Source organism: Schistocerca piceifrons, chromosome 1 (genome assembly GCF_021461385.2).
Source record: "Schistocerca piceifrons isolate TAMUIC-IGC-003096 chromosome 1, iqSchPice1.1, whole genome shotgun sequence".
NCBI classification, from domain to species: Eukaryota; Metazoa; Arthropoda; class Insecta; order Orthoptera; family Acrididae; genus Schistocerca; species Schistocerca piceifrons.
In genome coordinates this window covers 533,169,603-533,194,668 of record NC_060138.1, presented here as the reverse complement: position 1 = coordinate 533,194,668, position 25,066 = coordinate 533,169,603, and the positions used below count along the sequence as shown (strand labels likewise).

The 25,066-nt window shown below is 43.7% G+C and overlaps 1 protein-coding gene across 4 annotated transcripts in view; it reads right to left on the bottom strand.

The window, feature by feature from the left end:
• Positions 1–12,591: 12,591 nt before the first annotated feature.
• The window catches only part of LOC124798949 (fructosamine-3-kinase-like), an 81,923-nt gene continuing 69,448 nt past the window's right edge, over positions 12,592–25,066 (bottom strand). For 2 of the 4 annotated variants that reach the window (XM_047262496.1, XM_047262486.1), the window contains one exon: positions 12,593–14,532. In XM_047262496.1, the coding sequence (XP_047118452.1) occupies positions 14,463–14,532 (70 nt within the window). In that variant the 3' untranslated portion in view covers positions 12,593–14,462. Of the gene's footprint in view, positions 14,533–25,066 lie in introns of all 4 variants that reach the window. The other 2 variants (XR_007016979.1, XM_047262503.1) reach the window with 2 other exon arrangements.

Genomic DNA, 25,066 nt, shown 5'->3' with positions numbered 1-25,066 from the left:
ACAGTCGAAGGTTGACCACATTTTCTGGGAGTCGATAAGTTTCCGTGAGAAAAGCCATAGGGATTGGGTTGCACTGGAGACTTCCTGTTGCAGCACCACCCCAATCGCCCGGTCACTGGCATCGGCTGTTTTAACCATACGGACGTCTGATGATAGAAGTGCCAGGATGATGGTCTAAGTGAACTCGGTTTTGATGTTCTTGAAAGCTGCTTGCATATCAGGAGTCCAAGTGAGCTTATGTTTGTCTGACGTGTTCTTGCCGCGGGGTGACTCTGTGAGCGACAGAAGTGTTTCTGCGGCATAGGGGGGGCATTGTCGGCAAAATTTAGCCCTGAGAGGCAGCCCAACTCTTGATAGTCTGTTGGGGGTGGTAGGTTACGGATTTAGTGTGGGGCGGATTGCCTGAAGCGTCAACGAGGTGACCTACGAATGTAACTCATTTTTTCTGAAGTTGGTATTTGCCCTCATTGACCACGAGATTGTGCTCTGCTAGTTTGTCAAATACAGTCTGGAGGTGTTTCTCATGATCTTGAGCTGTTTCTGAGATGATTACAACGTCCAATAACAAAGGCACATGGGTAGGATAAAAAACAAGCCGTTAACGAACCGTTGCCAAGTCTGGCTATGCTCTTTAGTCCGAAGTGCATAAAAACAATTCAACTAGGCCACCAAATGGTGCGATTATTCCCGTCTTTTAGATGTCCTCTGTGGCCATTGGGCTCTGTGAATAAGCTCTTTCGCAGTCGATCACGCTTAAGATGGTTGCACCAGCAGTTCCTGGGAGAAGTCCAGAGTATTGGGCATGGAGTAACTATCAATGATGACACGCACATTCAAATGTCTGTAGTCCACGTACAGGCGTTGTCTCAGCAATGGCTAGGTGGAGCTGTTGTTCAGATGAATGTTACATGTGCTGTAGTAAGAGTACTTTCATTTTCTCTTATCTGCCAGTGGTTGGTGTGTGCAATAGGAGGTCACTGATAAGAACGGTGTTGGTGTGGAGGTGGTTCAAAAGCATCAAAAACTTGTGGTCGTCTCTGATCTCAGCTGACTGCATCATGCACTTGCAGAGTGGAAACCATACTTGCAGACGATCAACTTCTAGTGCTAGCAGATAGTAACTAGTCAGGCCCACGCATTGTCTGATGGCCTGACAGCACCCTTGCATAACAGTTCATCAATTGCGGTCTTGGCCGCATTTAGATTGTGAGGGCGAGGCAGTGGGGCTGGCATTAGACCGGTGGTAGTATTAATTCTGTGTACAGTACTGTCATGTACGATATTAACCTTTAATGGCGCTGATGTGGAGAAACACGTGAGGCACACAATCCGCTTGCAGAGGTGTTATACTGTTTACACTTAACCCATACGCGAGAGCACTATCACTGTTTGTGTGTGACCCACTCGTCGGAGTGTCGTCACCAGAAGTAAGAGGCACTGGACTGACCTGTGGTTTTGAAGGCCTAGCAACGTTTCAGGTGGGCAGCTCTCGTTGTTGCTGGTGTGATGACAACTGTTGCTGTGTGATGTGCAGTTGTGCCACAAGCTCAGAGCAGCAGTTGCGGAGGTGTTCATTAGCTCCTCATGAGCTGGCATTGATGCAGTGGAGAGGTTGGTGTACACAGCAGTCGTGGTTTTAAGCTCCTTGAACAATGCCTGGCACTTTAACATGAGCTCCAGCACTGTTCCAGAGGCAGGAGGAGCAGGCAGAGGAATCTCATACATCGGTAGGTGGTCACTGTTTACTCCAGTGATCGGCGTGTAGCCATCACAATGTAGTAGTAAGGCCCTACCCTTCTGGCAGAAGATTATAATGTCTCAAAAAAATCTGCGCCCAACACTGGCTCCGCAATGTCAGCCACGAAAAATATCCATTGCTGAGGGGTGTGGTCGTCCAGTTGAAGTGTTCCAGGTGCCAGTTGAGATGGCAGCGTGCTATCGTCGCCCATGTCGGCTAGGAAGTACGCCTTAAGATGGTTGTCGTACATAAAGAGCCACGCTCCATTTGAATGTACACACTGGATATGATGAGTGTTATTGCATTCCGTAGTGAGACGGCTTGAGGCAGGGGAGCGACCTGATGAGCCTGTCAGGCCGCTGTACTAGTATGGGTAGTTGCAGGGTGGACGAAATCGGCACTTCACCAGGCGTGAATGCAGCAAGTTGTTGTTTACATTCCGCAACAAATGCAGTACCTGGGTCCATCATGGTTTATGATTGTTGGTGCCTCACCAAAGTGGAGTCTTGCGAGGCTGCTGTGGGGCAGCATGGAAGAGCTCAGACGAGGCTGGAGCAGGTCGGCAACTGTCGGTTGGCTGGGCTCAGTGCAGTGAGCGCTGCACAGTGGTCTCCATGGCGCAGCCGGTGTGCAGGCTGGCTGTAGATGTAACAGGTGTTGACGTCGGTGCCAGAGCCAATGCGAGTGTTTATCAGGCATGATGTTACACAAGGACAAGCAAGGTGTAACCGGGTTTCCAGTAGTTTGTCCTCATGCATTAGCATGGCCGTCTGTATGTTTTTAGGCAGCCCGAGAAGTCATAGTGACAAGAGAACATGATCTGGTAAGAGATGTGCATCGATTTGGAGGTGTAACCTGCACCAGAGTGCTAGCAGGGTATCGTGACCCAGTGTTGGCTCAGCAATGGCTAGGTTGAGTTGCTGTTCAGGTGAATGCAACAGGTGCTGTAGTAAGAGGACTTTTGTTGTCTCGTATCTGTTGGTTGGTGTGTGCAATAGGAGATCGCTGATAAGATCGGTTTTTGAGTGGAGGTGGTTCAAAAGCACCAATAACTTGTCATGGTCGTCTGTGATCTCAGCTGACTGCATCATGCACTCGCAAAGTGCAAACCATGCTTGCAGAGAATCAACTTGTAGCGCTGCCATATGTAACTTGGTGTGTGGCCGGCGGTAATCTGCCTGGTGGTGAGGGGCCAGGAGCTGCATGAGGTTGTTGTAACTGTGAGAAGTACATGGTGCTGCTTGAAGGTCTCTCAGGCATGCAGCCGGGTTGACTGGTCGTTGTAGAACGAATTTTCGACGGCGTAACGTGCCAACATCATCAGGTTACTCCTGTTGACTGACGTCCTACGCCGTGTGCAGTTCAATGGCGAGGACCTCTTCTTGGCAGTCCTCGGAGATGTTTGGAGTACTAGCATTTCTGCTTTGCCTCCTCACTAAAACTTATGGTAACAAACAAAGAAACATGGACATAATCGAGACATTGACTTATATTAACTGCAAAATTAAATGAATCTTTTGGCTGCTATTGTTTTACATAGCGGATTTTTTTTTCTTTTTTTTGCACACTCAGATTCACACACACATTCACACACGCAATAGGTCTGGCCATCTGGTGGTGGCCAGTCGATGAATACGGTGACCCAGTTGTCGGATGAGTGGGTTCTGCGACTCTTCTGTTTTGCGATAGAAGGCCTCTGCAGCATGTTGGAATCGCTCTCGGAGTGGGACGATGTCTGCCATCTCGTGAAGCTGCGCCGTTGGGAAGCGGTTGTCCAGGTGCAGCGCTCTCTTGAGGGCGCGGTTCTGGACCGCCTGAAGTCTCTTCATGTGTTTCTGGGCCGCGTTACCCCACAATGGCGCAGCGTACTCCAGGATTGGCCGCACCAGGGTGAGATAGAGGATGACGCCCAGCCGTGGTGGTAGTGCAGATGTCAGATTAAGCACTGGGTACAGTGCTCGGAGTCTGTTTAGTGCCCTTGTACGGATGTCTTCAATGTGTGGGCGCCATGTCAGGCGCCTGTCTAGCGTTACTCCCAGGTACTTGGCCGTCTGCATCCAGGGAACAGGCGTGCCTCGTATGATGACTTCTTGGTAGTTTGGCGGTATGGGCCGTCTGCAGATTGCGAGGGCCTGTGTCTTCAAGGCGTTGAAGGACAGGCGCCATTTTGTTGCCTATACGGTTAGCTCATTGCAAGCTCCTTGGAGCCTTTCCTGGAGGTGTGTAGCGCTCCTGCTTCTGGAGTACAGGGCCGTGTCGTCGGCATACAGGGCGAGGTGTACCCTGTTCACCGATGGCAGGTCTGATGTGTATAAGATGTATAGCAGTGGTCCGAGGACGCTGCCTTGTGGGACTCCGGCATTGATTCTTCTGACGGTCGAGTTGCCATCTGGTGTTCGGATGTGGAATGTTCTGCCATTGAGGTAGGACCGCAGCAGCTGAACGTGCGACCCAGATCAAATAGTTTGAACTGGAGGCCCCTATGCCACACGCAGTCGAATGCTTTTGAGACATCGAGGAAGATCGCAGCGAAGTATTCTCGTCGCTCTACAGCGTCCAGTGCTTCTTCGATGACTCGGAGAAGCTGATATGTGGTGGAATGGTTGCTGCGGAAACCGAATTGTTCGTCCGACAGTATCCTCTCGTCGTTGACGTGTCTCAGTAGCCTTTTTGCGTAGATCCTTTCAAATACCTTTGAAAGTGCAGGTAGTAGGCTGATTGGCCTATAGCTATTTGGTTGTTTGGGATTTTTGCCGGGCTTCGGTATTGGCACTACTTCTGCGGTTGGCGCTGGGTGTGCTGGTTTATTAGGTGTCCATCTTCTTCAGACTGCAAGTGATGGACGCCTCCTCATGATGGCGGTGTGGCTGGCGTTCGTTTGTGACGCCTGGTCCTTGATGGCGTTGTTGTCCTTGTCCGACAGCGTCGATGGTGGTGCTGCCATGGCTGTGGTGAAGGCGGTGGTAGCCCGCGTTGTTGTTGGGGCGTCTTTCGTGGCTTCCGCGGTGGCGGCTGTCGGTCTGGCGGCAGTGACGGCGGCTGCTGCTGTGGTTCTGATTGCCGCTGGCTGGGGACCGACATTCCGTCTGTTGTGGGCTGTTGCGTTGGCAAAGGTGTACCCTTGCCTTGTTGACTGGTCGTTGTAGAACGAATTTTCGACGGCGTAACGTGCCATCATCATCAGGTTACTCCTGTTGACTGACGTCCTAGGCCGGCGGGTGGTTGTGGTATATATACCTGTCGCCTCTCCTCTGTCTGTACCTTCACGCCTCCAGCTGTCATCACCCGTCACAAAGGGAAGGAGTACTAAATACATTGGTTCACAGAGCTCATGTGATCTCCGACGAAGAAAGCTTAAAACCGGAACTAGACCACCTCAAAGATGTGTTCCAAGAGAACGGCTATAGCGACCGCCAAATTCGACGCGCCTTCAAGCAGAAGACCACAACACAGTCGACACCTGATGATGATCCACCGAAAGCGACAGCCTACATATCATACGCGGGCAACGTATCTGGAAAAATAGGCAGGATTCTAGGACGTCATAACATCAAATGTGAGTGTGGGAGAGCATATGTGGGGCAAACCATTCGCACGATCGAGGAACGGTGTACTGAACACAAACAGCACACCAATCTCCAACGGCCTACAAAATCTGCAATCGCAGAACATTGCCTCGAGACAAATCATCGTATGAAATACGAGAACACAGAAGTCCTGCACAACACATCCCGCTTTTGGGGCTGTGTATACAAGGAAGCAATTGAAATCTGGCTGCACGAGAACCTTATTAACAAGGACAACGGATTTCGACTCAGCCAAGCGTGGAATCCCGCAATAAAAGTTCTGCAGTAGCAGCAGAAACGGGGCACCACACCCGCCGAAGGCGGCATGCGTACTAACGCCCATCAGTCATCTCATCAGCGCAAGCTACCCTCACCACCGCGACCTGCACAGCCCTCGGTCCATACGCGGAGTCAGTGGAGGGGAGAGGCGACAGGTATATATACCACACCACCCACCGGCCTAGGACGTCAGTCAACAGGAGTAACCTGATGACGATGGCACGTTACGCCGTCGAAAATTCGTTCTACAGCAACCAGTCAACCCAGCTGCATGCCCGAGCGACCTTCAAGCATCTCATTTGCCGGGAAAATCTACGAACATACATGGTGCTGGTTCATGAAGCCTATCTGTTGGCGCTGGTAGAGGCAGCAGCTGGGGTCACGGCACGATAGTCACAGTAGGTGTGTGGGTAATGCAGATGTCGTGACTGATTGTCACAGGATGCAGCACTGGTGTCGCGGCTGGTGCGTCGGCGTCTTGTAGGATGTCATCATAGTGGGATACCAAAGAACACAGTGGATGGTCACCCAATGCGGCGGCTATTGTAGGTACTCCTTGTGTTCCAATGGTGCGTGGGTCGTAGTTGCGGTCAGGCTCGCCGTACTGATATGCTGTGGTCACAAGATGTGAAAACCTTGCGCAGTTGCAGGTAGACATGGTGTGCCTGCTTGTTGAGTGACATCACATGGCAGCTGTGGCCCAGAGCACAGCACCGCTGTTGTCAGTGTCATGTCATGATCTTGTGACGCGGGTCGCAGTGCAGCCGTAAGTGTGACTTCACCCGGGTGACATATAGTAACACACGGAATGTAAAGTTCAGGCACAGGCTATGGAAAAACATGGTCTGGCACAAGAAAGTCATTTGTAGGATGGATTTGTCCACAATAACCCATAAATATTGGTTCTCTGCAGTGGAAGGTGGTCGTATATGGTGGCGATTGTTTGTCAACAACTGTGGTACTTAGGAGGGTGTCCGCAATTTGATACATTGCACACAGAATGTCGATACCCATAGTCATTAAAATGAAAATCAGTGCAGTGTAGTTCATTAACACTATCACTGATCAGTATATTACTAGCACTGGTTAGGTGAGAGTTGGGGACAGTGGCAGGCAGCCACTGTTCACCGTGTATGGTTACTGTTGATGTAACATAGTTAATTAAGGGAGTGGCAGGCTTCATCTCACCACCTTCACTGATAACATCATACTTGACTTGCAATATAATGTGTTCGTCCATTTGGTGAAAGGTAACGATGCCCTGGTTCAGTGCTTGTTGAAACAATGGGAACATTGTCGATTGTTCAAGAACCACAGTTTCACTTGTTGTGTCTTCTGGGAATTAGTGGGAACAGCAAATACATGCACAAATAAATCGACTGTAGTGAGGCCAGACGATGAAGTACCGTCATGGGGCGAATTCTTCGTGGCATGAAGTTTGTATCCCATGGTGATTGGCGGCATGCCAGCGCAAGTATAACTTGGTATTTCACAGCACAGTTAACAGGGTCACCACTGTAGGTGGTGGGGAGAAGGTGTGAGGATTGTGACAATAAATAATCACTCGCACTCCTGTCACTTAGTATGAACAATTTTATTCTTCCAGCATTTACACAATGCATTTAGCATGTACTACAGAGAACTGATCTGGCAAAGGTACAGTTGTTCTTGATGCAGAAAGGCAGCAATATTATTGAGGGGGGGGTGGGTGGGGTAGAGCCAGTGGTTCTACATCCTCACAACTGCAAACCTGTAAGAGGTTTTCCATAGGCTATTTACCTATTGACCTCTCTAGCCACCAAATGCTTGTTTAATGAGACACTGTATCAGAATTCTGTGGCAATAGTTGGTGCAAGGGGAGCTTCTGCAAATTATACTGTGTTTTGGCAAAAGAAGCACAATTAAAATTGTCAACAAGAGAAATGTAGCCATTACTCATAAATAGTGATGCTTCTTCGAATGAGAAAAGGTCAACAATTCACAAAAAAATAAATCGCCAATCTGTCACAATTTTGGTGAAATCACCATAACCCATCTTATTTGAATGCTGAATGACTGGAATGGAAACTTCCCAAATAATTTTATTATGTTATTTATTTGAACAATATTAAAATAACGACAAGTGTATCCATCAAGCGGAGTGACGCACTCGTACCAGACAGTAGTTACTCGCCTACAGCTTGTCAAACTGACAATGTGTGATTCACAAATAAAATAGTTCTTATTGTTAGACTTGAGTTCCAAATCCAACTTGGATACTAACACTGTAGACAAAGTGTTGGTTTATTCATTAATGAATAAAAAATTCAAATGATCAAATAAATATATTTTGTTTGAAAGGAAAAGAAACTACAATAAGAAGAGTGATGCTAACTTTATAAATTACTTCAAAATGACCAGAAAGCAGTTTTTTGAAGTACATGGAATCACACAGTACACCATTCACTCAGATGGATGTAATGCACAGGAGCCAATTGCAAGTCAACAAAAACTGGCAGTATTTTTTAGGTAGTTGATGAACACTGGCAAGTCGAAATGTGATGTCCTCGTGCAAGTACACAACTCCTATTCCATGGACGAGTTTCTTTTTCAGAACTCGTGTATGTATAGGGAAACATTCCATGTGGGAAAAATATATCTAAAAACAAAGATGATGTGACTTACCAAATGAAAGTGCTGGCAGGTCGACAGACACACAAACAAACACAAACATACACACAAAATTCAAGCTTTCGCAACAAACTGTTGCCTCATCAGGAAAGAGATGGAAAGACGAAAGGATGTGGGTTTTAAGGGAGAGGGTAAGGAGTCATTCCAATCCCGGGAGCGGAAAGACTTACCTTAGGGGGAAAAAAAGGACAGGTATACACTCGCACACACACACATATCCATCCACACATATACAGACACAAGCAGACATATTTAAATATGTCTGCTTGTGTCTGTATATATAAATCTGACTTGTTCCACATCATATCGATAAAACAATCGTGAAAATGATCTACAGAACATGACATAACTAAACTATTTAAGGTATTATAAAATGTTGCACTGCTGTATCTAGGTATTTTATTTTCAATCCAATGCAAAACATGTCACAAAGCTTCCTGCGTTTCCTCACGGTCTTTATTAACTTTCCGTCTGCCACTGTGAAAAGTAAACTTTTCAGCCACTGCACAACACAATGTCTGGTATTGTCAAGTAGACGAGAATAATGCAAGCGACAGGAATGTGGAAACTAGCCAGCTGTGCCTTGTGAAAAGATGAGTTCACATCGTTCGTTGACATGAATGTGATCTGCCTTTGTCAGCAATATATTTCCTCAAATTAAATGTATCAAATGACCACACTCTTTGATATTCATACTTTCAGAATAATACTGACCACTTCATTTGTGTAGCCTGTTGATGTATAATCAGTTAATTAATGCTGATGCTCTGGATGCAGTCACTGAAATGCTTTTTTCTCATCACAACAAGCCAGTTAAAACATTGTCACTCGTGGTAATTTCACGTCTGCATCTTTCTTGGAGTGGAAGTGTGATGTCCTCATGCATGTACACACATCAAAAAAAGTTTTGCATGTCCCCAATTCCCGGAACTCCTGAAGATATACGTTGACTGTGGATAGTGTATCACAGACACAGTCCCTTTGACTGTTCAGAGTTGTCACTAAATCTGCCCAAAGATGTAAACAACTGAGCATGAGCAGCACCTATTAGATGGAGGGGGTCCAGTCATTCCATCAGGAAGGAGGTACACGACTTCTGTCGTCTGTAGTTCAACCGTGCCTAGACGGTCAATACCATGGTTCAATCACGTCTGCATCGTTACTTTGTGCCAGGAAGGGCTCTCAACAAGGGAAGTGTCCAGTTGCCTCAGAGTGAACCAATGCGATGTTCAGGCATGGAGGAAATACAGAGAGACAGGAACTGTCGATGACATGCCTCGCTCAGGCCACCCAAGGGCTACTACTGCCGTGGATGACCACTACCTACGGATTATGGCTCGGAGGAACCCTGACAGCAACCCCACCATGTTGAACAATACTTTTCGTACAGCCACAGGACGTCAGTTAAGACTGCGCAATAGACTGCATGATGCGCAACTTCACTCCCGACGTCCATAGCAAGGTCCATCTTTGCAACCACAACACCATGCAGCGCGGTACAGATACACCCAACAACATGCCGAATGGACTGCTCAGGATTGGCATCACGTTCTCTTCACTGATGAGTGTCACATTTGCCTTCAACCAATTGTCAGAGATATGTTTGGCGGCAACCCGGTCAGGATGAACGCCTTAGACACGCTGTCCAGCAAGTGCAGCAAGGTGGAGGTTCCCTGCTGTTTTGGGGTGTCATTATGTGGAGCCAACATACACTGCTAGTGGTCAGGAAGGTGCTATAATGGCTGTACAATACGTGAATACCATCCTCCGACCGACAGTGCAACCATATCGCCAGCATATTGGCGAGGCATTCATCTTCGTGGACAATTTGTGCCCCATCGTGGGCATCTTGTGAATTACTTCCTTCAGGATAACAACATCGCTTGACTAGAGTGACGAGCATGTTCTCCAGACATGACCCCTATCGAACTTGCCTATGATAGATTGGAAAGGGTTGTTTATGGATGAAGAGACCCACCAATCACTCTGAGGGAGCTACGCCGAATCACAGTTGAGTTGAACAATCTGGACCAACAATTCCTAGATGAATTTGTGGATAGTACGCCGTGACAAATACAGGCATGCATCAACGCGAGAGGACGTGCTACCGGGTATTAGAGGTACTGGTGTGTACAGCAATTGGCACACCACCACTGAAGGTCTCGCTGTATGGTGGTACAACATTCAATGTGTGATTTTCTTGAGCAGTAAAAAGGGTGGAAATGATGTTTATGTTGATCTCTATTCCAATTTTCTGTAAAGGTTCCGGAACTCTCGGAACTGAGGTGATGCAAAACTTTTTTTGATGTGTGTAGTATATGTCTTAATATCCAAATGACCACAGTGAAACTTACGTACTTCACATCTTGGACACTTTTTACCAGGAACATAAAGGAGAGACAACTATAGAAATTACTTTTTGAATTTTTGTAACAGATCATCCAGCATGTAGATAACCTTATTTTACCTTCCTGCCTTCCTTCTTAATCACGATTTTATAATATTCCTTACTTCCTTAGTCACTAACCTAATGATGATTTGGCTGTCCCTTCTTGCCAACTGGAAACATTGTGAAGGCAGAAGATATAATCCCAGTGGCTAATGGCTCTCCAGTTACTGAACTGCGCATTGTTTTTGACAAAAGAAAAAACAAAACAAAATATTATTTAGATATAAGTAACTATGAAGTATTAAGTACAAACGAGAGAAGATGAACCGTTTAAATGGCAAAAATGAAATACTATTCATTAACAAAATCTTTCAGTACACAGTAAGGCTGTATTTTTCAGATGGCCAATACTACCACTGCCCATATGCACCATGCCAATGTGAACATATGGCAGGATGGCAGGACTGCTTTCCTGCTCCCCTCCTCACCCCCCAGGTAGTGCTAGTGTGGCACGTGGCGCGAGAATCTGAGCAACAGTTACAACACTGCACAACCTGGCGTAGATGCTTGTCGTGTTCCCATGGTGTGATGTCCCAATTTGCTCGGTCCCATCTGAAGTGACAAACATGTGTGTTGTCTAGCACCACACCACATGCGTCAATTTGCACTTAATGTAAGGCTGGATGCAGAAACTGTTCACCGGATGTGACTGAAAAAATCTATCAATTAAAGATTGCAGTTGGTTCTCAAAAAGAATAGTGGTTAGCATCTTTGATCTGCATGAAGTGATCAATACCTACACTGGCCCGATGTCACAAGTTTGTGAAGTGGTACACCTATCTTTATACCAGGCACATAAAACAGCTCATAGCACAGGTGATTATTGATAAACATTTCAATACTGTCATGAACCCAATTAATTACTACAGCATTATAACTACTGTTACAAACTATATGGCAAATTACATTTAATTCTTATTCATTATGGAGGTTTCTTCTGATTCAGTAGAGCAGTGACCTTTAATGACAGATTAGATTAGATCAGATCAGATTGATATTTGGTCCATAGATCATGAGTACAAAACTTCGTAATGATGTGGAATGTGTCAGTTTAACGAAAGTTTCTTTAATGTTGTTATTAAACTTCTTTAATTGTGCGATTATTAATTTAAATCTAAAAATTTATCTATTGAGTAGAAGCATTTGTCGTCAACAAATTCTTTTAATTTGTGTTTAAATGCTGGTTGGTTAGCTGTCAGACTTTTGATGCTATTTGGTCACTTACTGAAGTCTTTAATGGCAGCATAATTAACCCCTTTCTGTGCCTAAGTTAGATTTAACCCAGTATAGTGAAGATTAGACTTTCACCCAGTGTTGTAGCTATGCAAGTTGCTATGCTTTTGAATTTGGATTGGTTATTAATAACAAATTTCAATATTCTGATTATACATTTTGTGCAGTTAATAGCTTTTTCCTTAATGATGAATTACCCCAAGATATGATGCCATATGAAAGCAGTACATGTAGTCAGCTAATTCACTGATATGTTTATCATCAGGATTTGCAATAACTTTAATAGCCTAATTAGCTGAACTCAAAATGTTTCCGTAAATCATCAATGTGTTTCTTCCAATTCAACCTTTTATCAGTGCACATACACAAGTGGAATATTCTGTCTTAACTACTGACTTATGTTTAAACTCTATATTTATTAATGATTTCATGCCATTTATTGTACACAGCTGTATGTACTTAGTTTTATTAAAATTTAATGAAAGTCCATTTGCAGAGAACTACTTAATAATTTTCTGGAAGATATTATTTACAATTTTCTCAGCTAATTATTGTTTGTTGAATGTGATTACCAGTTCGAGGAATCTGATTATTTTTCCACAATATATGAACTGTTTATTTCAACATTCTGCAGTATTCTAGTTTAACATGAGAAACTATTAGTGCACTGTCCCTCTCATAGCATAATACTTACATTTATCCGACATTTTACATTATTGAGGATGACACAATGTACTGTTAATTGTAATATCAGCTGTAGTGTGTTCCATATATACAGGATAAACCCTAGCACCAAGTACAAAATTTCGGAGGCTGTTCAGAGATATTTTCCAAATATTTTTATATATGGGACCATAATCTCTGGCGGCTCATTACACAATAATTGTCTCAGTTTTGTTTTTATTTTCGTTATTATTAACCCCCATTTATGTCTGTATCTGTACTGCACCGTAAATATCGGCATGACAGTGCAAATGTCAACAGCATGCAGAGTTGCGAAAGTTGTAGATGCAAAAGTGCAGGGATTTAGTCATCATCAATGTGGGAAGACCTCAATATAGAGAAATAAAGGTGCTCTTCCACTATACTCAGTGAACCCATATCTGAGATGCATAACGGCCAACTCCTCATCAGTAAAATTATTCATACAGCTGTGTATCATCGTTAACATGCAACTATTACTAAACAAACTAGAGACAGAGCCGAGCACTAATGAATGAGAGTGGGAGGACGAGCTGTAAAGTGGGTACTACTGTTATCAACCGTAAGTACTGTGAGTGAATGAAAAAAATGTGCTTCCAACCAAGACAGGTCATGCGAACCATTGTCATTTACAATGTTGTGCAGATATTTTCATTGGAATTCAGATACAAGGATAAATGGGGGTACAAAATCAAATTAAATGTAATTACCCGGTAATCGGCCACAAACTACCACAGGTCTCATTCAGAAAATATCCCTTTTTCAACCCCTGAAAATTTGCCTTTGAGTGTGAGTCCACCCTGTTCCTCTAGAATTAATGCTTGCCACAGAAGCTGCTTATATGCAGGCCCAAGATAAGTTGGCACAACTATGAGTTTGATGTTTTACAGTGAATTTGACTAATGCCTGGGACAACTGCTTCCGAAAAGCAAAAAATCTGGGTGCGAATCCTTGTCTGGCCAAATTTTCAGTTGGTACTCTAAGGTTATTACAACACGTTTGGCATATTTGATCAGCTTGCACTGAAATCATTTCATGTCACTGCATCTTTATCAGTTTTACACCAATGAATCCATTACTTTCATTTCAGCATCTTTAATTCATTTGTGTAAATTTTAAACAGTAGTTTAGCTATCAGCTACACGTAGCTACATCATCATCTCGTGCATAGTCTGTTGTTAAATTTATAATAAGAATAATGTAATACATACAATGTCAGACTCTCTTTCTTCATACATTTCACTAGTATATTAGTATAAAGTTTATAACAAAGGAATATACAGTGTGGCAGTGATACATAATGGAATGTCCTCCATACTTTTTATGAGTCTACTTACTGTTTGCAGACAAATCATTTCAAAAGCATAATTATTAGTTACAATGTTATTTAATTTGTTACTATGTTTGCAAATTAGAATGTTACTTGTGTTCACAGTCAGGAATATGGCACAGTTTACTTGATGAATCTTTGTTATTGCCTATGCATGCAATCCAAGTATACAACAAATAAATAACATCCAGTTCTGTGATTACACTTAACATAAAATTTATAAAATTTACAGTCCAAAAATATATTATTTCTTCTGTTATCTCACCCACTATACAGCTCAGCAAACTACTTTAAAATTTCAGAAACATGTTTATGTTCAGGTAATCGGGAATCTCAAAAATCCTTTACATTAAAAGCAGACATACCACAATTTCTAAAAGCTAAAACTGAATGCTACATTTTGATTCAGATAAATACATGGCACAAAAAAATTGATTTTGTAAAATGGTGTTTATTTTCAACTGTAATTTTTTTTTATGTAGTAGTAGTGAATTCTTATGGTCCTTTCAACAAAAACTTCATTAATGATATAGCTTTCTTCTTGTGTTCTTCTCCAGACTGGTTCCTGAAAAACCGAAATAAAAGTTAGGACAAGTAGGTAAATTACAGGCTGCTATTACATACATACATAGAACTTTTCTCTCTCGGATCACACTTCCCAGTTTGTCAAATTACATTTACTTACTCTACTGCTGTCCCCTTCCCTTTACTAAATACTTTATACACTTGTGAGCTGGCAACATGTTGCAGAGCATCCTGATGAATGACCACTTACTGCCCATCAACACCTCATGGGCATGGTCAGAGCTGAGCCCACGGTATGCACATCTCCCCTGATAGTGTTCTAGATGTGCTTAATATGACTGAGAATGGGTAAGCATGAGGCATGCTAAAGTATATGAAACCTTCTACATTTCTGAAAACATTCAGACATACTTCAGAGGCACTGGAAAGGTGCACTGAAGGTACAGGTCACCTGCAAGGTACTGTACATGAACAGTTACACATCACTTGGGTAGGTTCTGTTTCATTTGCTTTTGAAATGACCCTGTAAACATCTCCTTTGCCCCCACATGAGAAACTCATCTACTTTTCAATGTATTCCTACTTCCTCCATTGTAATGTACCAACATTTAACACAGACCTTCAGTATAGGTGACCTTTACAAATGGCTCTCTTCTGTGACCCTTCTTATCTCCATACCCTGTGACTTGCAGTGAAGAGAGGACACACATGGGACAGTGGCTTCTGTACCCCATAACAAAGAGGTTTTGGATGATATGTCTGCTCAGTGACTGTTGTAGTCCCACATTGAACTGATGCACTTTGTTACAATCTGCAGCAGTGCGGCATGTTGTTCGGAGGGGACATACAGAGGTATTGTACTTAGGACAATTGTTTTATCATATCCTATCCAGATAAGGACTGCAAAGTTAGAAAGCAATCCTTGGCACAATATTCATTTCAAAACTATACTCTACTACTCAATGTACCCTTATATTTTACTCCATGGTGACTTCAATAGTTTTTAATTCGTACTCTGTAATACTGTTATGTGGCATTTCCAACCAAGTTTACATCCACATAGCACTGCAGAAAGTTAGCAAAAAGGAATACAACTTTCTTGCAAAAAATAAAAAAGTTTGTTTATGCACACCAGAGCTATGAACAATAAGCCTTTCATGACTTTTTTCAAATTGTATAAAATTAACAAGGTTACTTGTGAAGCCAACAAATTATATTACTGGCAGTTTATATTCTACTTGAAGAGAAAATACAAAGCCTTGTTGGGAGTCACAATGATAAAACACGGTGCTACCAATCTATAATTTACTGAAGAATGGTGTTCTGTAAATTTACAACACAAACTACACAAATTACGAAATAACTTCAAGCCTAGAGGAGGTACCAGACAAGTGCCGAAACATGTCTTGTGATCAAAAAACATAGTGTTTCACAGAATGCAGATATGTGAAATAATGTTAAAGTTTTCCAGAGTAGTTTTCAGGAATCCAATTTTCTTGGAGTACCATTACGGTATTTTGTTTGGTTCTATATTATAGCATAATGTCATATGTGCCAGAAGATGAAAACGTGTACTAGAAATTCAGAGAACAATTGAAACTAGCTAATAGTGCGGAATGTAACACTTTGTTTCAAATAAATTAACTGCCTCTGTGGAGAAGATTAATAAAAGCCAAATTTCTTTAGCAAACCAACAAAAATAAATTCATTGTTCTGCAAAACGGATAATGCTCGATCGCCAATAAAGCAGAAATAACATAAAATCAGAAAACTTAAACTAACAACATCTTTTAGTCTTCCATAATTGTGTGAATGCATTAATTCATTTGATAGCTTCCAAACACAGAAATGCATTTTGTTTTCACTTCATTTGGAAAGCTGTAAACGAAGAGACAAAAGCAGAATCACGAAACGTAAATGTGGGTCACTCCCCACTGCAATTCAGACTGCTCTGCTCATGTGTGAATGTGGCAGCTTTGGCACACCAGCAGAATTTTCCTAGGTAACATCTGGCTGCTTGCACCTACGGCTTATTCATCTAATAGCCACACTTCAAGCAGCGAGAAATGGGAGACAGTGCTGCTTATACATGACTCCAGCTCTACGCAAGTGCATGAACACGATGGCAACTGCTCAAAACAACCTAATTTAAGCAATTGTGATGCCACACTCATCAAAGGCAGTTTGCTGTTATGAAGAATTGCATTGTCTTCAGCCTAAAGCCTTTTCACTTTAGGCAGACACTTTTGTGCGCACTGTGTTTTGTTGTTGTTAATGGTGCATTTTCTTTGCAACTTTAGTTTTATGTTGGTGTTTTCCTCTCATTTATGTTTTATTGCTGCAGTATTATTCTGTAGTAGCGAGCTAAAATAAAATTATTTGTTTGAGCATCAGTTCTTACCATTCAAAATTACAAAAATTTAACACCAAACTAAAACAATGAAAAATTCCACGGATTCTAAAAAATTCTCAAGTTTTCCCTGATTTTTTCCAAAAGCAAATATTCCCGTGTTCTTCCCAGATTTCCCGGTTGTCCAGGTGTGTATAAACCCTGTCATAAGTATGGTCTTTAACATTCCTTGTAAACACATTTCAGACTACTTGTGGCTAGACAATGATAATGCAGATAACTGACAAAATTTCTAAGAATTAGTACAACAGAATTTGGCAATCGAGCCTAAGCCTACATCACACTAGAACAATGTTCTCAAAAGACCATGTCAAAGTATGCTTTGGCTCAGTAAACTGCCCAATGCATGGGCCAATTATCAGCTAGAAACCAGCTAATAGTTTTGTGACAGTGATGTATGAAATTCTGCTCTTTGGCATGTGCTGCAGCTGTTTACAACTTTTAAAATTACTTCAAAATAAATTTTAGTGACAGACAGTGCCATTGTGTGTGTGTGTGTGTGTGTGTGTGTGTGTGTGTGTGTGTGTGTGTGTGTGTGTGTGTGTGTTTTCCCTCCTCCAATTCTCCTCACATAAATGCTGGATTGTCAGCTTTGCTCATAGGAAAACACATGAAGTCACATAATAAATTACTCTTCCATACACTCTCAAAGACTGCAGTAAATGCCTTTGTTCTCCATCAAGAAACTCTAAATTCCAATCAAAGAAAGGGCTCTCATATTTCCATCTTCTTGCTCAAATTCGTGAAGGACTTGTTCATAAGGATCCAAAATTAATTTAAAAAATTGTTAACTGTCTAACAACATTTCACATCAAAGCCAATTACCACTGAAACAAACTGAATAAGAAATTTAAAACAAAATTTTCTTTGTAAATGAAAAATTAAATTTTCTTTTTTCATTATTTAAATTGTTACTTATTAGTTAGTTAAAATATAGTTATCACATAGACCTTGAAGCTTGCTCTTCTGTAGTGTGTATTGTTATCTAAGACGTAATTTTAAAAATAGCTTATCAGTTACAATGGGCATCTTTTCAGGCCTTTTATCATCAAGCAGCTTTGCACCAAGCTGTTTAGTCCAGATGTACAATAAATTTTGCAATTAAATACTTGTTCTTAATTTATCTTATTCATCTCACGTCGTGACGTAAAGGAAGTGTGATGTGATGTATTGCACGATTTTTGTTGTATTATTCTGTAAACATAATTGTACGTAGCTCCTACATAGTCTAATTCTTTGGTCTAGTAGGGAAAGTTTAATCTTTGATAAATTTTTGTTAATAGGGAAGTAACAAATGGAAGAAGCTAGTCTTGATCCATACTCTGAAGTATATAAACAGATGTGAACAAAAACAGCGTTCATTAGTGAAAAAAAGGTTACTTTCGGAGGAAAGATAAGCAGCTTTTGTGGTAGCTGGAGAACTTCAAGAAGATCCAAGAGAGATAACAATGACAGAGTATGCAGTATTAACATATGGAGAAAAGAAGAATGTAGGACTTTCTAGAAAACAATTACTTCTCCATTGTTGCAACAGCATACCAAAATGTCAAGGAGAAATTGTGACATTGCCACGACATTTAACAGTGCCGCCACGACAGTACGTGCAAACGGCGATACAGGCGCTCCGCAACTCGGCTGAGCGCAGGAGCGCCACCTAGCCACGAACGGCGCTGGCCGCATGTCACGGCACGGCAGTCGACTAAGAGATACTGAGTTGTTATCATGTAACGAGCTGTTGTTTCTAAGTAAGTGTGTTTGAATATCCACGCAATTATTGGTGATTAAAGGTTATAACACTTTTTGGCGACGAGGTCGGATACTTTCACTGCGTTGTGGATTTGTGTGTTCGTGACGGGGCAGCCATGGAACAGCTTATACAAGCGCTCATTGAACAACAAACACAGCTGACGGCTGCTATTCAGGCGTTGTCGACGTCGCTTACTCATCGTCTGTCTTTCTCTTCTCTGCCTCCATTCCCTCCTTACAACGAGGCCGCTGAAGATTGGGAGAATTATGAGAAGCGTTTGCGGCAACGCTTCTTGGCTTTCGGCGTTGTCGACGCTCCTATGTGTAAGTCATTATTTCTATCTTGGATTTCCCCACGGATCTATCAGCTGCTATCTCAGTTAGCCCCTCTGCGGGAACCTGCCTCTCTGTCCTTCCAAGAAATGTGTGACTTATTGTCTAACTATTACCGAAAAAAACACCCACGTCGTTGCCTCCCGCGTGGCGTTCTACCGGTTTCGTAAACAGCCCCATCAATCTTACCAGGCTTGGGCGGCGGAACTACACGGTCTGAGTAGGAAATGTTAGTTTGTCACGGACACTCATCATGAGTCTTATGCTGATTCAATGGTTGGGATGCTATTCTACAGCTTGCTCCTGATAAAGAAGTTCGGCAACGTGCCCTGCAACTGCCAAACCCGTTGTCGGAAGTTCTAAGCATCGCTCAATCCTTTGAAGTGTCTCACGCTGCTGGCGCGCAAATAGACGCGTGGTGTGATGTAGGTGCTGTACAGTCAACTTTCGACGCAGACAATTTGCCTGTTTCACAGGAGAACGAAGATGTGGCGGCGGTTCACTCGTGTAAACAACATCGCGTTGGGCCGCAACACTCTCAGCAAAAACAGCAACCACAGAAACAGGATCGTTCCGCACTTCCTTCTTGTCCACGTTGTTTCGTACAGCATGACAGGGCCGCGTGTCCAAAACGTTGGGCCACGTGTAATTCATGTAGGAAAAAAGACCACATTGCTTCTGTGTGTCAGTCCCCTACAGTTCCTGTCGACGAGGACAAGGCATCGGACATGGATGTTAACTGTGTGCTTTCTGGATAAAGACATTCGCATGCAAGTGGACACTGGCTCTGCAGTAACTCTCATTAATTCTCGCACGTATTTGGAGTTGGGCTCCCCTCCCTTGTCTCCAGTTACGCGAAATCTGAGAACTTATAATAAACAGAAAATTCCTATCATTGGCCAGTTTGATGCTTCCACTGCCTACAAGTCTGTTGTTAGGCCCCTCACGTTTTATGTGGTGGATCATGCGGGCACTGAAAACCTGTTCGGTTATGATGCTTTCCAGTTGTTCGGGTTCTCCATTGATGATGATGTGCACCTCATATCTGAGGTTATTCCGTATCAACAGCTGGATGGAGTGTGTTCTGAATTCTCGTCCATCTTCTCTGCTGGTCTGGGTCGTGCCAAGGATTTTGAAGCCCACATTACTCTTAAACCTATAGCTCGCCCTAAGTTTTTCCGGGCATGCCCTATTCCGGTGGCGTTGCGTGCACCTGTCAAGGCTGTGATAGACAGGTTAACAGCTTCAGGGATTCTCCTTCCTGTTACCTCCAGCGAATGGGCATCGCCAATCGTGGTGGTTTCTAAACCAAACGGGAGTCTGCGATTGTGTGGTGATTTTCAAGCCACTGTCAATGCTCAGAGCCTCATTGACACTTACCCTCTTCTCCGTCCTGAGGAGTTATTTACCAAGCTCGCTGGGGGCCAGTTCTTTTCCAAACTTGACTTATCGGAGGCGTACCATCAGTTGCCGTTGGATGCTTCTTCCAAGGAATTTCTCGCCATCAACACTCCTTGTGGGTTGTATCAGTACCAGCGGTTACCATTTGGCGTCGCTAGCGCACCGGCCATTTTTCAGCGGTTTTTGGAACAGCTCACGGCTTCCATTCCCGGCTGCATCAACTATGTGGATGACATTGTTGTCACGGGGGCCTCCACTGAGGAGTACCTTCCCAATTTGCGTTCACTGTTTCGGGTTTTGCATTCGGCTGGGTTGAGGTGCAATCTGGACAAGTCACAGTTCTTCCAACCCTCCATTGAGTATATTGGTTTCCACTTGTCCCGTGAGGGTATACGTCCTCTACGTCAGCACGTTGCGGCCATTAACGCTCTACCCCGGCCGTCTACGGTCAAAGAACTTCAGGCGTTTCTAGGCAAGATTGCTTATTATCACAAATTCATTCCATCAGCGGCGGCGATAGCTCATCCTCTGCATCAGCTGTTACGCAAAAACGTCCCTTTCTGTTGGTCCGACGAGTGTGAGCAGGCTTTTGTCCGCCTGAAGGCTCATTTGCAGTCAGCACCTTGTCTTGCCACATTCCGTCCGTGTCAGCACTTGGTTCTGGCGACTGACGCGTCACAGTATGGCCTAGGGGCTGTTCTCGCCCATCGGTATGAGGATGGGTCAGAACGACCCATTGCCTATGCTTCCAAGACCCTCAACGATACGCAACGCCATTACTCTCAAATCGAAAAGGAGGTGCTCGCTATCATTTATGCTCTAAAAAAAGTTCAGCGTTTTTTTTGTATGGTTCTAAGTTTCACCTCATCACTGACCACAAGCCGCTGGTCTCTCTGCTCAGCCCATCGGCGTCGCTTCCAGATAAGGCAGCTCATCGGCATGCAACGTTGGGGCTTATACTTGTCTCGTTTTCACTATGAGATTTACTATCGCCCCACGGCCCAGCATGCCAACGCTGATGCATTGTCCCGATTGCCGATGGGTCCCGACCCGGTTTTCGATCGTGATGAACTACTCTGTTTCCGCATTGATGAGGAGGAATGTCGTGCGGTCGAGGGTGTTCCACTTACAGGTTCGCAGGTCGCGTCGGCTACTGCGCGGGACGCAGTCCTGCGTCAGGTGATCGGTTTTGTTCAACGGGGTTGGCCGGACAGGACCAAGGGCCGGGCATCGGATCCCCTTCGCAACTACCATGCCTTGCGCCTTCGTCTGTCTGTTCGTGATGGTGTTGTTCTTCTGGCCACGGATGGCGCATCTCCACGGGTCATGGTGCCAGCCTCTCTTCGCAAAGATGTTCTCAAACTGTTGCATGAAGGCCATTGGGGTATTTCTCGGACTAAGTCCCTGGCCTGCAGGCACGTTTATTGGCCCGGTATTGATTCGGACATCGCCCACATGGTTGCTGCATGTGGTCAGTGTGCTCAACAACTGGCTGCACCTCGTACAATGCCCTCTCCGTGGCCTGATCCGGCGCAGCCAAGGGAACGGGTGCACGCTGACTTTGCCGGCCCCTTCCTCGGTACTTATTGGCTACTGTTGATTGACGCCTTCTCGAAGTTTCCGTTTGTTGTTCGATGTCCGTCGCCCACCACTGCGGCGACGACACTGGCTTTGCCAAAAATCTTTGTGCTAGAAGGTCTTCCATCCACAATAGTCACGGACAATGACCCTCAGTTCTCTTCACAGGCCTTCTGTGATTTTTGTACTGGACAAGGTATTCATCATGTTACAGCACCGCCCTTCCATCTGCAATCGAATGGGGAGGTCGAGCGCCTTGTCCGCACTTTCAAAAGCCAGATGAAAAAATTCCTTAGTGATTTTTCCACAGATGACGCTCTGCTGCAATTTCTGAGTTCTTATTGCTTCACGCCTCTGGGTGATCGCAGCCCTGCTGAACTCTTGTACGGCCGCCAACCGCGCACTCTACTGCACCTGCTTCACCCTGTCAGGCCTTGTGCTGTGTCCCCTAGTGCGGGAAAATACTCGGTGGGTGCCGACGTGTGGGCACGAGGGTATGGATCTCGCCCTAAATGGATTCCAGGGGTGGTCAAGGCTCTTCGCGGCCGCCGGCTTTGTGAAATACGTAAAGACGACGGCATGGTTGTTCACCATTACGACCAGATGCACCCACGAGTGGTGGCCATGCTGGTGCCACCACCCCTTCCTTCGCCTCCACCAGCCCGAGAAGCCAGTCCTGTCGCTGCTGCCGATCTACCGTACGTGTTGATGCAGCCGACGTAGCTACCGCTTCCGAGTACGCCGGAACCGGCCCCAGTCGCGACACCGCCTTCTCCGGGACCCATCTTGCTGGAGCACACCCCCAGGTCCACGACACCTATGGATGCTGCTCCGGAGTTTTGACCCATCATCTCGTCCAGGAGGCACGTTCCACGCACGAGCTTCCGTCCTGGACATTTCCGACCATACTCTCGTGTCTCTCCGCGGGATCTTCTCGGGGCCTCAGAAGAGGCCACGGATGTCTCCGCACTGTCCATGTCTCCAAGGAAGTGAGTGTTTTTTTTTTTCAAGGGGGGAAAAGTGTTGTGACAGTGCCATGACATTTAACAGTGCCGCCACGACAGTACGCGCAAACGGCGATAGAGGCGCTCCACAACTCGGCTGAGTGCGGGAGCGCCACCTAGCTACAAACGGCGCCGGCCACATGTCACGGCACAGCAGTCGAATAAGAGATACTGAGTTGTTATCATGTAACGAGCTATTGTTTCTAAGTGAGTGTGTTTGAATATCCATGCAATTATTGGTGATTAAAGGTTATAACAGAAATCAAATTCTGAGATTCGATACAGGAGAGGAATTGCAAGAGTTTAAGATTTAGAAGAGAGAAAAAAGGCAAAAACCAAGAATTTCAAGACAAATTTTTTCTCAAGATCCAGCACAGATGACAACAGAAGCATTCTATGGACTGCAGTGTTGTTTAGCAACTGACTGCTATTGTTTTGTGCACTGACTGTCAACTACGTTATAAAAATTAGCATAATCTATGTAAGGACCTATGTGTACGATATTTAATAGTGGAAACCAATAAAGGTGACTACTTGCCATTTAAACATATAGTTACACAGTTGTCCATTGTTAAGAGAGCACACCTATGTCTGCTTTATTCACCTGCCACATTTCAATCCTACATCCTGCCCTTAACGGTCTAAAAATTTTACACATTGCATATTATGACAAGAGTACATGTCGGAGAAGCAGCCAAAATATATTTTGCATTTTTGTTAATTTTGTCATCATCAAGACAGCACCAACTACCTTGTCTTGACAATGAAGGTAGCATAAGAGCTACAGATTACCTTGTCTTGGTTCACCAAAACAAATTGTGGCATTCCATCACCAGAGAACATCCAACACCAGGTGACACACACAAATACTGCAGTGATTTATACACAGACAAGCACTGTTTTGTAATGTGTAAAGACAGTATCATAACAGACTATCACATAGCCACATATAAGAACATAAAATCAGTAAAACCAAAGTCTTTAGTTAATGACTCAGAGGTTCATTACATCTTAATCAGTCCAAAATTTTCTTGCAGCTAGAATCTATAATCATACGAGTTAAGGGACTGTGGAAACATTTACAATGGTGTATAAGATAACATCTGTCCCTTAGACTTACTGTAAAAAAACACTTTGCAAATACTGAAGTGTGTATTTTCTCTAAGTATGTCCAAGTGTAGCAAAAGAAAGAATACATTCATATTTGCTTAGCAAGAATAAGACAGATGCTAAAACATGCCATGACTTATAACAAAAATAGCAAAATCTACCTTTCATGTCACACAAATGTTAGCAGAAGTGATCTTACAAATTTCTACCATGCATATCAGTTTTTACTGCAATAGCACACAGTTTTTGTGCAGCTTTGCACTTTCACACATACCAATATTTTAAAAGGCCATATTTACTATTAACTTCAGTTAGGATATCTCACCCAAGGTATTGAACAACCAATACACATTAGTAGTGCAGGTTTGTTCTTATTAATGTTTAAAAAACTCCAATGCTATGTAGAAGATGCTGAGACAAATAATTTAATGTAAGACACACAGGGCCACATATGTTGGAACACAGCCCAAAAGTTGATGACAAATGTTTAACATGTGATATCATCAGATGACGCACCTCATCATACACACAGTGATTGAGCCAACAGGTCTATTTCACCTGATCATCCCAACCAAAGACAAGTATTCACATCATTGTGTCTTGGGGCCTTTGTGAGCAACTTCAGATCGTGGGGTTCAGGGTACGAGTCTTGGATCCGGCAGGCAGTATTTATTTGCATTGCATTAGACAACTGTGTGTTTAAATTCAGTTAAGTTTTATTATTTTGTTTACTGGTCTCATAGTCTCTGCTGGTTTTTGCAAAGTACAGTACAACAATAGCCTACCATACTAAGTCACAAGTAAATGAGTGTTAGCTTCCAAAGTGCATCACTACCAATAAATGAGCTATCTTTTCTTAACTAAATAATGTCTGTAAACAGAAAAAGAAGGGAAATAAGGAAAGAAACACAAATAACAACAGAATAATAATTTTGTAACTTCTATGTTTTCCGGAGATCACATTTACAAAAGGTTTTTGAAATCTGCAGTGT